The sequence below is a fragment of the Paramisgurnus dabryanus genome, chromosome 10 (genome assembly GCF_030506205.2).
Source record: "Paramisgurnus dabryanus chromosome 10, PD_genome_1.1, whole genome shotgun sequence".
Classification (NCBI taxonomy): domain Eukaryota; kingdom Metazoa; phylum Chordata; class Actinopteri; order Cypriniformes; family Cobitidae; genus Paramisgurnus; species Paramisgurnus dabryanus.
In genome coordinates this window covers 18,055,812-18,071,332 of record NC_133346.1, presented here as the reverse complement: position 1 = coordinate 18,071,332, position 15,521 = coordinate 18,055,812, and the positions used below count along the sequence as shown (strand labels likewise).

The 15,521-nt window shown below is 36.0% G+C and overlaps 1 protein-coding gene across 1 annotated transcript in view; it reads right to left on the bottom strand.

The window, feature by feature from the left end:
* Nucleotides 1-13,774, bottom strand: part of LOC135779687 (probable flavin-containing monoamine oxidase A) — a 45,595-nt gene extending 31,821 nt beyond the window's left edge. The window contains exons 1-7 of the mRNA XM_065290491.2: nt 13,429-13,774; nt 13,194-13,281; nt 12,437-12,617; nt 11,901-12,015; nt 11,664-11,821; nt 9,613-9,702; nt 4,183-4,267 (exon numbers count right to left, since the gene is read on the bottom strand). Of these exons, the coding sequence (XP_065146563.1) occupies nt 4,183-4,267; nt 9,613-9,702; nt 11,664-11,821; nt 11,901-12,015; nt 12,437-12,617; nt 13,194-13,281; nt 13,429-13,576 (865 nt within the window). The 5' untranslated portion in view covers nt 13,577-13,774. The remainder of the gene's footprint in view (nt 1-4,182; nt 4,268-9,612; nt 9,703-11,663; nt 11,822-11,900; nt 12,016-12,436; nt 12,618-13,193; nt 13,282-13,428) is intronic.
* Between the last annotated feature and the right edge of the window lie 1,747 nt (nt 13,775-15,521).

The following is a 15,521-nucleotide window of genomic DNA, read 5'->3' as shown; positions in this document are numbered from 1 at the left end:
AAAAATCCTAGAAGGACAAAAAACCCTAGGGATAGGAAGCGGGTAAGCGGATTAAACTGGTTCAGCCGGTGGTCGTTGGTCGCGCATCGGCTGGGCATCACGTTGAAGGACACAGACACAGACATTTAATAAAGTTTTACTTACCGCCCCATTTGAATGAAATCCAGCTTTAAACAAACATACACGCACAACTCCGCCGCTACCCCGGACAAACAAACTATATCCATTGTATCCATAATGCTGTGTTCTTTGGGAAGCTAAACAAGCTTGAATTTCCCTCACAAATAACAAAACACTTCTGGTGACGTTGATTTCGTGTCAGCAGTTTTTTGGTGTGTGCGTGCGCTGTTCAGGTTAAAATGCCCATATAAGGACTTCCACTGTACTTCCTGCACTGAAATTGCCCATAAAAGAAATAAAACAAGATTTTTACATATGAATCTCTCATGTACGAAAAAATCTCTCTTTCCGAAACTTGTACAAACCTTGACCTTGAAGTGCATTTGGCTCAAAAATGCTTAGGTTTAGCATGAGAAATCCCACTTTTTAACAGTGTCAGAATGCATGAAATAGCTTTACACCCCCTTCCCTCTTTAATAATGTTGCTTCAAACTCTGCTCTCTTTCACACTTTCATCTTCCTTTCCTTTTTGCTATGTGACTTCTGTATAACCTCTCCATCAAACCTTGGCTTTTGACACCTCTGCAGCCACACAGTAAGAGTGGTGGAGCAAGCAGTAGCATAACTGCAGGCTAACAGGCAACAGGTGCTTTCTGCAAGGTTCCCCTATCTGCCTCCCAGCAAGGTGCCTTGGGGAAAACTGTGCTTAAAAGCAACAAACAGAATAAAAACATCAAGCAGCACACTTAAAAATACATCACGACAGTCAATCGAATGCTAATTTATTGGCTTTCTTTCTTCTTACAGTACAAACAGGCCTTTAAGCGAAACCGATATGAAGAAATGATGTGTCTGTGAGGTTGTTATCCAGCATCAAAGCGTCGTTGGGAGGCCGGGCGAGCGAATGCATTCTCTGCCATTCAGCTCAAATTGCATGCAGCTGTGCTGTCAGCTCGGTCAGGTAGAGGATTCTCACGAGTTAAATATAGTAACCAGCTGGCTTCATCCGGTTATGCTTCGACATGTCTCTAACCTACTGATGTCACGCAGCCAAACCCCGGCCGAGCATCCGAACGCATGCCAAGACAAAAAGCACAAAGCACACGCATCCCCAACCCGTCTGATCACCGCTATATTATATTTGAGAACGGCACAGCGTAGCATGAATACTTCATGGATTTATACAGCAACATGCTCACCGACGCGCACACACACACCTTCATTTCTCACGGTTGCCTACGCACACCCACACTTCATATTCTGTTCTCTGCCAAACTGACAGAAAAAAATCTGTATTGCCGCACGCATGCATTTCAAAGCGACCTATTGAAAACGGTCTGTCTCTGTGAATTAGAGGGAATGCATGTACTCTGCAAAGTAAACTAATGTATAAAAATAATGGCTGCATGCACAAGGGCAGAAAATGTTATTCAGGTCCTTTTAAAGAAATCCCTTACCCATAAATGAAAATTCAGTTTTGTTCTGTTGAACACAAAAGAAACAAATTCTATGCAGCTCCTGCCAAGGATAGTTCACGGTAGCTGTCAAGCTCCAAAAAGAATAAAACGCCAAAAAAAGAATGAAAATAGTCTTTTAAAGCCATATGATTTGGTTTGAAATACTGAAGTATAAGTTTCACGCATCACTTTTCATAACTGCCCTCGCAAGTACCAATTCAGTTTTGTCCTTCAGTGACATCAACGTACACACTTTTTAATAACAAAAAGTTTCTCACAGAAAACTACTGCATGCCTTTCGAAAACTTGCATATAAAAAGTCATATGAATTTTTTTTTTTGATAATTCTTAAGAAGCCCCAGAGTCTTTATAAGCACACGATGTATAAAGGACCTGCATTTCCATTGCATAAAAAATCTTCTTCCTGAGAATTCCAATAAAGCAAAAAAACAACATGTGGATTTGTGTAAAGGCGAGTTAATAATTATAGAATTTTCCCTTTTTATATAAATATATATATATATATATATGAAGACTTTGGTTCAAAAACGCAATAAATACATTTTGACTAATTTCGGTAAAAACGTGTTTTCTATATCTAGAAAGTAAAAAGATGAAAACAGGGTTCCCACACCTTTGTTTACTTTTAAATTCAAGGACCTTTCAAGGACTTTCTAGATCCAGTACCCTCAAATTCAAGGACTAAATGTGAGGACACATTTCAAGTGAGAGCAAGATTACATCGAGTTACCTTTTAAGATACATTATTACAGTTTCTTTTCGAGGGAACTCGCGCTGCGTCACTGCCGTGACACTTTGGGCACGCCTCCAGGGGTAAGTGCGTCTGAATGTGTACATCAAATTCAACCAATGGTGACGCTTAACGACCACAGATATGTACACTAGATGTCGCCTTGGCTACGGCAGTTCATTGGACCGAATGGGTCAACTAGAGCCGCCATCTTGAAACAGGGGAACCCCGCATCAGCGTCATTGCAGGCAATGGTGTAACGGAAATAAAATCACCATAAATTGTCATGAATGCGATTTGCTTGGTTTTCTTTTGGTTCGTTTCAACAGTCAGACATGTATTTAGCATTGAGCCCAGAAAAAAATGAAAGTTTTGAAATTATGAAAATCTACTTTTTCTAACTATAATGCATAGTGTTAGTAGGCCTTACATCCATACGTAGCACAAATGTCCGGCATCATCCATGAATTCGAAGTACAGGCGGAGATAGCAGCTTTACCTAGCTACTTCCAATGACAAGACCCCTGTTCTAAGATGGCGGCGGTTTTGACGCATGCTTAGAACCCCAAGGCGACATATATATATCTATGCTTAACGACAAAGACAGGGTGACGCGGGAGTAAATCGCTATCTGAAATATTGCCAAATATGGCAAACTGGGATGCAGGAAGTATGGCAAGGGAGACACAGCAGATTTTACTTTTTGTTAACATTTTAAAGTAGCTTTCTTCTCAGGCCAACTTTGTGGGGCGGCGCCCCAGCACCCCCTATTGACCAGCCCCCACTGCTGACAAGATACAATACTGATTTTGGCGGTAAGTAATTTTTTTAAAAATGGCGTTTTGGAACCAAACTCTTCATATTTATAAATAGAAATACAGTGAGGCACAGCACTTGTTGACTGACAGTTGATTCAGGTATTCTATAACCTGGGATGGCAGACAGAAGCACAAAGTAAAACTATCAAGTCAAACAGTTCATTAATCATTGAAATGGAGATGGTGAGGGAGTGACTTCACTCAATATAAAAGATAAATGGACAGGAGTTTAAATCTCCATCAGCCAGGATACTGTCTATAGGCTGCTTTCGACCAAAACAAAGCTAAGTAAGTGAGAATTACATTCGCTTTGTGGGTTTATATTATATAGAATATATAGAATGTATTATAGTATTATTATATTAATATTTATATTTCATTTAAACTAATTTAATAATTAATAACACATTATATTACAATACACTTAATATAATTAATTCTACGGAGGATTTCCATTTCCTCCTGTTTCTGATTGCAAAGCTATCGCATGCCCTCAATTGAAACGCATATAGATTGCATCATGAAAATTTCATGTCGTTTTAAGGGCAACAGCAGTCAAACTTGCCAACCCTATCCTGTTGTGTTACACAGCAGAACCACAGGAGAGTAAATAATGAAACAATACTCATTTTAGTGAAAACAGCCACACTGCATTCGCTTTAAATCGTTGAACGCATTTTGGACAGCTGTCTAATCTCAACCGAGTCTCCGGATTTTAAGAGTTCCCGTCACCTGTCAGCTTGCCATCCTTGCTTTCTGATTTCGAGCCAGCGGGAAGATGGCGGTTCAGGCACTCTGCATAATTCAGAGCTGTCTTTAGATCCGTCACATTACAAGCATCCTCGCCAGACTCTGTTCAAACAAAACAGCCGAATTCACGGCCCGGGCGGCGGCACTCCGACAGGGAGTAGATGGCACCGGGTGTATGACTGACAGCTGTTTTGGGTCAGCGCGACAGACTGTTTTGTAGAAAATTCATGAGTACCATACTGAGTAAGGTGGGTTAGTTTGTATACAGTATGAAGCATGCACTGACCTGCCATGTGTGGAGGACAGGTAACAATGACAGCATTACAAGTGAACGTGCCTGCAGATGTCTTAACTTCTACATTCTCTGAATTCTGTAAGAAAAAAAACACACATTACAATTAATACAATTGAAGAGACAGAGAGAATACATGCTTATATGATGATGTTGAGATGGACCGAATCGGCAAGGACGCTGACATAATGGCACACTTAAGAAAACTGTGGCTTACACAATAATAAAGACTGAACATGAGGAACATGCAGCATACAGCACTCAGTCAAGTGGAAGGCGTGTTATATTATTAATATGACTTTCTATCATCATTCCCTTCCTCAGATCATTTCACAAACATATAGCCTGAGGCTTTCTCACTGATGGCCAAAGTGAGATATGGATGAGGGCTATCTGTTATGTGTGTGTGACCCCTAAAGGTGTCACAGGCGTTTAAGCATGCCATTTATGATAGAGAACAGCTACCAAAACTTATATCTGTTGCTATGTTTTTTGGAAGAGATTCCTGTACTGTCACAGGTCCAGTTTTGCATTATGGGGTGTTTTGGCTACTTGACTCAACGTTTTGTACTGTATATTTTGTTCTTTTCGTATATTTGTATATTTTGTTCTTTCCCAATTCTTTTGGGCTGACAGACCCTTCATCTACATGAGCAGAAGCACTTAATGTCCTGACCTCTGTAATATTTGTGTGAGTCTGTTATTAATTATTACTAGCGATGCACCAATGTATCCGCCTATAATCTGCAGATAAAAGCTTAATTTTTCCCACTTGCAAATGTAGCTTGGAAGTAAAGACGTTGAGGTTGAGAGACAATGGTGTAGTTTGCTTAGCCTAAGGTAAGCTTTCAATTTATATTAAAGGTGCCAAAGAATGCATTGAAAAAATTTTTACATTGTTATCGGATATCTACATAGAATGTATGCGAGTTTATTAAGTGCAAAAATTGAACATGTCTATTTACAAACCTAGAATTTGCCCCCAAAATGAAATGGTTACCTTATTTGAACAGACTGATCTCACGGAAAGTCGTGTTATAGTCACAAAATATTTTATTAATTTTTTTTTGTCCATGGAATGAAATTCAGCTTTGTTTCGTGCCTTCAGCATACATTTCTATAAATATTTTTTCATTTTATGTATTGTTTTCTTATTGTTTTTTCCTATTTTTTACCATTGTCGCTTGAGATTGGTTAGAATCACTTTCTGTTACATTTTTAGACATTTTAACTCTAACCCCAACTGTGATGTTTTTTAGTGTTTTCCAATCAAAACACTGTGCGCGAGGTGAAAATTATTAATTATTATACCACGGGTCTGTTGAATGCTGTATTCTGATTGGCTGAGAAATGTTCAGTGGGTATGCATTAATTTCTGATAACCCCACACCTAACTTGTCAAATGTCTTAAAAATAGGCACCCGAGCAATGTTTGTGGTAACCGTGGTATAAGAGGAATAATTGACTCCGGTCCTTTGAATTATTTGAAAATAATGCACACCCGCTTCGCGTGGTGCCGCATTGCACCTTGGGTGTGCATTATTTTCTTATACTGTAATTCAATGGCCCGTCATCAATTAATCCTTACTTAATCCCTTTTTGTTTAACTTTATTAGTAACAATTGGCAGTTTATTGCAGTATATTTGCGTTCATTTATTTATTCCGGTATGGTGAATATTCGTAGATTGAAGGCTCTTGCGCTTGTGTTTTCAGTAATTAAAGGCTCTCTAAGCGAATCTGCGAGACGTTAGTTATTGTTGACGTTTGAACTGTTTTCAAACAGACGGAGCGTAGCTAACTCCTCCCCCTACCTTCCGTGCTTTCATGAACGCGCCCAACCCCCACCCCCAAATCCTTTTTGTCGTTTATTGGCTGGAATACTTTGTTTTGTTTTGTGATGCTAGGTTTGGCCACTATGTTGATATTGTCGTTTGAAGCCTGGGCTGTCTACAGAGATCGCGTTTTTTTACAGTTTGATCAGCGGACAGGCAGCAAGCAGATAGTGAGGAGATGTTTCCGGTATGTAACAAAAAATGTTTTATGGTCTAAAACGCTTCAATTCACTTAGAGCACCGTTAAAAGGCAAAAATACTGGATACAAGATGTGTGCACCTTTTTTGTTATTTGATGATTTTTATGACCTATAACAAAATGTAACAAAAACATAAGTTAGCCTATAACATATATAATAATATACAGTATATAATAGGTTAAAGTAAAATCTGGCCCTTGAAGAAGAGTAGTTGAAGACCCCTGATCTTTGCCTAGATAAATATAGTTTTACAATCTATAGCACCTTTAAACGCATTTCAACTTCAAAATGTATAAAAGTTCTGTTCATCTGCGAATATCTTGTTGGACAAAATGTGTAAGTGTCATAAACTTCTGTTAAACACAGAGCTTATTTTTTGTGATAATCCAAAAGTCTATGTGAAAACTCAATGGGCTTTTTGGCGAGGGAACCAGTGTCCCACTAACTTCCAGGTTGGCTTACAAAAATACACCACCCCTGCGGCACTCTATTGGACATCGGCCAATTGTTTAAAGGGGGGGTTCAATGGTATTTCAAGCATTCTGACTTATTAACACAGTTATAGAGTTGTTTCCTTATGCTAAACGTAGGCAAAAAAGTACAGAGTATTTCTGTGCCGAATGCACTTCGCCAGGGTTCGTACAAGTTTCGGAAAGTTTTTTTCGATTACAGGTCCAACTGACGTTTCAGGGGTTTTCTATACGTATCACTTCTTTATATGGGCACTTCCCCCAGAAAACCCCGCCCACCCGTCAATCAGCGGGAGGTGCTAGAGCTTGCAAACTTCTTATCACGCCACTCAGCTTTGTTTAATTTCAAAACTCAACAATGGGACGAAAGAAGAAGTGTGTTTTTGGATGTAAGGAGAAGAAATCCAGCCTAATGAAACAATGGATATAGTTTATTATCCGGGGTAGCAGCGGAGTTTTGCGTGTGTGTTTGATGCGGTGGATTTTCCCAACCGCGTCATGACAAGGTGCACGCGGTAAGTAAAACTTCTGTCTTATGTTGGAAATAGTCACGTGCATATTATATAAATGACACGAACATGTACTGAATCATAAGTTAAAACAGTGTTGTATAGTGTTGCATGACTCGTACTCGCTCCTCCCGCGGTATAACTCCTCCTTCTTCATTTTTTTCGTTCGTTATCAGAAAGATTCGGTAAAGCTAATCTTTCTTTTATAAATCTGATTCAACTAAAGACTCTTCGGAGATATAAAGGATGTCATACTACTCTATAGGTACTCCAGATTAACATCAGAAATGCAGAAACAGCGTGTGTTACGTGAGCTTTAAAACCAGCCAATGATCAGGGCAGATTAGATTTTGGGAATCAAAAGGGGTTGAAAAATGCATCAGAAGTCTTGTATAGGTGCATCCCTAGTTATAACTAGAGAAAACTGTTTTATCGTCCAATACCGATTATTGGCCGATAGGGATGGGACGATTACCGGTTTCACGATTAACCACGATAAAATGTCCTGACGGTTAGTATTATCGTTTAAAAGTGAATTATCATTACAACCGTGTTTGATTACCGTGTTTTTAAAAACTTGCTTTATAATTATGATATGAAATTTTCATACCGTCCCATCCCTATTGGCCAAATATTGGTGCATCTCTAGATATAACCCATCTGATTTAAAGTAGATTGTTTCTATATTAGCCTACATTTTACATTTACACTTCTCTATTAATGTTACCATGTAATCTGAAAGTGTTATACTATGTGGGCTTTTACAGTATGTTTCTATATAACCAGCAAGCAATTTTCTATTTAAAAGACGTCTAATTGCCGTCCAAACACAACCCAAACGTCTATGCTAAAACAAGGCAAATTAAGAGTCTCCAAAAAAGTAACTAATTGCATTACTTAGTTACTTTTCATGCAAAGTAATGCTTACACTTACTTTTTCTTACTTGGCTGAGGCTTGATCTCTTTCAGGCCTTGCAGGTGTTTTTTATGATCGCAAAACTGTCAAGCTCTGGCCTGCCATCTCTGTTTCTAACTCAAACTGTTCCCGCTCAGACGCAAAGAGTACGTTAATATGTTCAGTTTAATTCAGTACATTATTTTATTTTTAAATTGAATGAATTAAACTCGCATTACTTTTTTTTAAAGTAACTGAAATATTAATGTGTACATTTATAAAGTAATGCGTTACTTTCCTCTTTACTTTAGAAAAGTAATATTATTACGTAATGCGCATTACTTGTAATGCGTTACCCCCAACAATGCATCTAACAATACCCCCAAAATAATTAAATAAATTGTGAGATGTTTGATATTTCATCAAGTTATTTTGGCAAAACCGACATGTAACCAAATTCAAGTTTCATTTGGCCAGAAATGTGTAACTTATAGCCGGACTGTATCAGGCAGGTCTATAGTTAACCAAGATAGATAGTGAAATAATTTGATAATGTTTCGATTTACCTAATGTATCTACTGTCTATACTCTGCATTTACTCTGTAAAGCTGCTTTACAACAATGCATAGCTGTGAAAAGCTCTTAGAAAATAAACTTGAATTGAACTTTAAACACGGCAATTTTTCCAATTACGTTTGGTGCCGCTATGAAAGTTACATTTATGTGCTGATTAAGGACGTCGTTTTTGTCTCGCACAAGATTTCGCACAGCTTCAGTTCAATAATGAAAATCAATAGACTGATGGATTTAAAATGTTGCCCTTTCAATTTTGCTCTGATTTAAAAAACCTCTTGCTGTTTCCTCTTGATAGCTTTTTAGTAAGTTGAGCGGCATTAGAAGTGTGCAGCATACGGGGAACATTAGTGAGAAAGTATCCAACCCTGAATTGAACTTGCATCACCAACATGAGCACTCATTGTTTAATCCGTTACAGAGATCACACCTGTTTTCAAACTCAATTTTAGGACAAATCGCCGTAGTCTATATATAGAAGATAAAAGTCATTAAGTTCCTCTTGTTAAACAGTGGGGGTGAGTAAAACTTTATACTCAGAGATGCCGATGTAGCACCATTAAGGCGGCTAATGGATTTTACCGCTCTACGTGTGAGAGCGACATTATAGGCTAATTCCCTGATGTGACTCAAAGGCTTTCAAAAGATTTTGTTTCACCAAATCGCAAATGAGAGCGATCTAATGGAGTGGATTTGATTAAGGTCATCCAAATATTTTAGCGATGACAGGCACTTCAGCTTACAAAACTATATAATATAAAAAATAGTAAGAGAGGTATAGGTGGATGCAAAAGAAGCACCTACATTAAATTAGGAAAATCACAAAGCAGAACTGGTGTCTAAATACATTTCTTGTTTAAAGGAAAAGAAGTTATCACATGCACCGCTGGTTGAGATATGCTTGTTATCTTTATGTCAACCCTCTGCCTTGATAGAGTCTTTACCTGACAGATGGTCATTACAGGGGAACTCAGACGAACTCGATCTTTTCCGATCTGCTCCACCAGCTTCTGTGACAGCTGCTGAGTGCCACCCTGTGAAAAGAATGAGTATTACATCCATATCACCCACAGCTGTCATCTTAATATACAACAACACAACAGCACCTCCATTTACTGAGAAACAGATGTTTGTGCTGCACTATGATTCCCCGAGCTTCTCCTGTCACAGTGAATCTGAAATAACTTTATTCATTTACACACGTGCATTATTTGGCAGATGGGTTTATCCAAAGCATCCTCCAGTGCATATATATATATATATATATATATGCACCCCAACCATCACAGAAACCTACTTCACATTTTCAAGAAACATCATTCTGTTTGATTTACAAGCTTGTTTCCACATGGGTACCTCAAAATGTCCACACAAGGTCACAAAAATACTAGTATTACTATCTTTGTGAGGACAATTGGTCTCCACAATGTGATAATTGCCAGGTACACACACAAACACACATACACACACACACACACACACACACACACACACACACACACACACACACACACACACACACTATTATATTATATATTACATTCAATCATTTTATATGGGGTTTGCAATTTCTGAGTACAACCCTGTTACCAAAATATAGGCCACATATAAATAGTTTATAAGCCTGAATTGTGTGATTACCAATTTTCTAAAAAAAATATACAAAATTACTTTGATAAGACGAAGTCATGAATGAGATTGAGACTAACATTGCTTTAATAGATCTTCTATATGCTGCAATAATTATAAGGTTATATAGGCTAATATTATGCAATCCCCAATGGTTAAAGTTACACAACTGATCCAGTGATAAACAATCAGTCACTGGTTTCAGAAATATAGGTGAGAGAGAACTAGAAGATAAACGGCTCAAAAATGTGCTTTTGCAATTTCATGTACCTTTACCCTACATCGACGGCTGCTATCTTATGCTATTGCAAAGTTCCCAGACAAGTCAGCACACACAAAACTACAGTCCAGACTTATTAAGCATTCATATGAATGTGTTAAAAAACTAGAAAATTGTTCTGAAAATTGGTTGAAATGGGCTTTGTGAGATCTGTTGTGTCTTGTGACAAAGTCTCTTGGTTCAATTTTGTCCCATTTCAGAGAAACGTGTGCCAAAATTGCAGTAACATGTTTGACTGACTGGTGTAAAAAATTTTATGGGCATTTTTCTCGGTTTCAGTGCATTAAGTTAGTAGCGCAAAAGGTTAAAAGTCACACATACTGTAATATAAAATGTATAGCTTTTAATGCACTGTAAGTCGCTTTGGATGAAACTTTCTGCCAAATGCATGAATGTAAATCAATGGCCAAGCTTTTATAATACAAACCAATAGGTTTAAGTAGACTTTTTTTAATATGTAAAATAAATATTTGGTGTCCCCAAAGTGAAGTATGTTAAGTTCTAGCTCAAAATACCATATAGATAATTTATTATAACATATTAGAATTGCCACTTTGTAGGTGTGTGCAAAAATGTGTGATTTTTGGGTGTGTCCTTTAAAATGCAAATGAGCTGATCTCTGCACTAAATGACACTGGCGTGGTTGGATAGTGCAAATTAAGGGGCGGTATTATCCCCTTCTGACATCACAAGGGGAGCTCAATTTCAATTACATGTTTTTTCACATGCTCGCAGAGAATGGTTTACTAAAACGAATTTACTGGGTTGTTATTTATGACATTTTCTAGGTTGATAGAAGCACTGGGGACACAATTATAGCACTTAAACATGGAAAAAGTCAGATTTTCCTTGATATGTCTCCTTTAAACTCTGTAAGTAAAATTATTTTGTATTTTTCAAAATTTTTTCAAATTGAAATTTATTTATAGGTCCAGTCATTAACGTTGAATGCACAGTACCAATGGTTTACTTGTAATAAGTCACAGCTACAATATTATATTATAATATAGCAAAGCCTTGTGTACTTTGTGGCTTAATAAATGAAAGAAAAAAGATTAAAAGTAAAACATGTTAGACATCTCTAACCTTGACCCTAAACTCCTGAGCTGAACCGGGTGTGGCCTCCAACAGTTTTAGGGCGCCCCCTGCTGCAGCGGAGTACATGAGAAAGTAAAGGAAGGAGAGCTGCAAGGGTTCCATTCCAAACACGGCACGACTACACAAGCCCATCTCCTCTTTTATCTCTGCAAGGCAGATAAGTGAATATTGATAAGTATTAATGGGTTGTTTACAGCATCAAACGGCAAGACGTGCAAAACTCACCTGTGGTCCACACGTGTTGTTCCATGTAGGAATGAAGCGTCATGCTGTCATAAAGCTGTGCATTAGGAGAACTCATCGGATCCTCTACCGATACGGTCTTAGTGAGTCTATTAATCTAAATGACAGACACCACATTTTGGGTGGTTTTCAAACACCATATAATCCACTTAGATGCAATTTATTTCTCACATCTTTGCCTATTATGTGGAGCTATAAACGACGATGATGTCATTTATGACGTCAAGAGATTGGATAAAACCATTAGTTCAATCTCTGACCGCACTGTTTCTTAAAAATAGTAGCTATAAGAGCTTTCATATATCATTATTATCGCTGCAAGCACTCTGAAAGATCTACACTATGGGCTTATAGATGATTGTATAAAAATATGGATCATTAAGTAACCTTAACTCATCTTCCATTAAGATATGAAATGATTGTAATTAGTCACATCTCTTCAACTCTATAAAAAGGAAATATTCTTAAATTATTACAGACTGACACGTTGTCAGATGAGATGGTGGGGTTTATCTTACACGCCAGAGAAACTGGAGGAAATCCAACATAACCAAAGGGGAATACGATGGGATGCTAGAAGTGTAAGTAGTGATTTTGGCGCGCGGTCCACCCATGTGATGCACCTTCTTGCCCTTGGTGTATTGCGGGTAAACCTCCACACCAAATTCTCGTATAAGCTCCATAACATGGTGCTGTGAGCTAGAGAAGATGTGAGGAAATCAAATAAATTAAAAATAATGATATAGCACATTTAAAATGCAACTTTTGCACGTCCTAGGGCTGTTGGATCGATGCTTCAAAGCAGCTCTTTGTGTAACTTCAAATAAAATCCTGCTTTCTCTCATCTACAGTGAAGGGTCTTTAGCTATAGGCAATGGTTTATTGATCTCTGTGGTTTTGAGAATGTTGCTCTGGGTATTTTTTATGGTTTGTGTACTGTATAGAAAATACATTTTTACTGCTTGTAGGCTTGTAAGCTTAAAACAAGTTCTTTTTTATGTTTCAATTAATGCATAGTTTTAACAAGCCATACATAGGCTATACATTCTTTATGAAACAACAATGTTAATAGTAATTTAAAATAATTATAATTCTGTTGAAAATATTCTGGCTTAGTAAAATAGCTATACACATTGCGCGATAAACTGAACTGCGAGACACCAAATGCGCATGCGTGCATAGACAAAAACATCAGCGCAGCCGGCTCCTCCTCCTCCACACTTTTACAGTAAGCTTGTTTACAGATAATCGTGTACACGTCTAAAACCAACTTACCTGGCCACCCACTGACCCCCCATATCCCAAAGATCAGTGCCATCAGCGGCTGGTAAATGTTCACCTACGGTTCGTCCACCGACACGATCTATAATGCAGTAAATAAGAAAACAATGATGAAACGAATCATGAAAGAAACACATTACCTTTCTGAAGCTGTCTAAATCAGGTTCACTGTTGACGTTGCTACAGTTAAACGAAACTTTTAACTCCATAAATCAATTTCACAACGCACCTTTGGCTTCCAGCACGAGCACTTTCAGTTGTTTGTTTCTTTTCTGCAGCTCGCGTGCAGCGCTGAGTCCAGAGAGACCTGCGCCCACAATCACGATATCACACGATTCCTGTTCACACATCATGCACGAGCTGTTGCACAAATGCATCTAACGCTCCGATCTGACTGCAGAAAATAAGCCAGCAAGAGAAAGTTGAAAGTTCGCATTTATTATCTGATAGTTGATTTACATGACAGCTGTGGACATTATCCTGATAAAACTGAGAGAACGTGCAAGGGACACCGGAAGAAATCATAATAAGTTTCTATCGACCTCCCACTCGCCTTATTTTGCATACACTTTATTCTGCACGTACAAAAACCTGTTGTATACTTTAATATTTACTGTATTATTGTTGTAGTATATTATTATTGTTACACTTTGTTGCTGTTTACTATTATGTAATATTAATTATAATATTAATTGAAATTATAATAATTAATTGTAATATTAATGCTGTAGTATATAGTTATTGCTACACTTTGTTGTTGTTTACTATTATGTAATATTAATTGTAATTATTATAATAAATTGTAATATTAATGTTGTAGTATATTATAGTTATTGCTATACTTTGTTGCTGTGTACTATTATGTAATATTAATTATAACATTAATTGTAATTATTGTAATTAATTGTAATATTAATGATGTAGTACATTATATTGCTACACTTTGTTGCTGTGTACTATTATGTAATATTAATTGAAATTATTATAATCAATTGTGATATTTATGCTGTAGTAGTTATTGTTACACTTTGTTGTTGTTTACTATTATGTAATATTAATTGTAATTATTATAATTAATTGTAATATTAATGCTGTATTATATTATAGTTATTGCCACAATTTGTTGCTGTGTACTATTATGTAATATTAATTATAACATTAATTGTAATTATTATAATTAATTGTTATATTAATGCTGTATTATATTATAGTTATTGCCACAATTTGTTGCTGTGTACTATTATGTAATATTAATTCTAACATTAATTGTAATTATTATAATTAATTGTTATATTAATGCTGTATTATATTATAGTTATTGCCACAATTTGTTGCTGTGTACTATTATGTAATATTAATTGTAATTATTATAATTAATTGTAATATTAATGCTGTAGTATATTATAATTATTGCTACACTTTGTTGCTGTGTACTATTATGTAACATTAATTCTAACATTAATTGTAATTATTATAATTAATTGTTATATTAATGCTGTATTATATTATAGTTATTGCCACAATTTGTTGCTGTGTACTATTATGTAATATTAATTGTAATTATTATAATTAATTGTTATATTAATGCTGTATTATATTATAGTTATTGCCACAATTTGTGGCTGTGTACTATTATGTAATATTAATTGTAATTATTATAATTAATTGTTATATTAATGCTGTATTATATTATAGTTATTGCCACAATTTGTTGCTGTGTACTATTATGTAATATTAATTATAACATTAATTGTAATTATTATAATTAATTGTAATATTAATGATGTAGTACATTATATTGCTACACTTTGTTGCTGTGTAATATTATGTAATATTAAGTATAATACTAATTGTAATTATTATAATTAATTGTAATATTAATGCTATAGTATATTATAGTCATTGCTACACTGTGTACTGTTATGTAACATTAATTATAATATTAATTGTAATTATTATAATTAATTGTAATATCAATGCTGTAGTTATTGCTTTACTTTGTTGCTGTGTACTATTATGTAATATAACTAAAGTAAACTGATAAACTGTTGTACAGTAAATACTTTAGTATACTTCACAAACACTATAGTTTTTTAGGAATTTTATTGCAGTAATACTATAATAGGTACTAAACCACATAAAAATGTTGCATTTATAGTAAACTGTATTTAAAACCTGGACAATATTGAGTTTTGAACCTATAGTAAATGCTATAATATACAGTATACTTTTGTATTTGAAAATAAATACTATCATGTGCTATAGACCATTTTGCAAGATGTAAACAACACTGGTCCAGAAGCACTTCATGTTGTTTTTAAG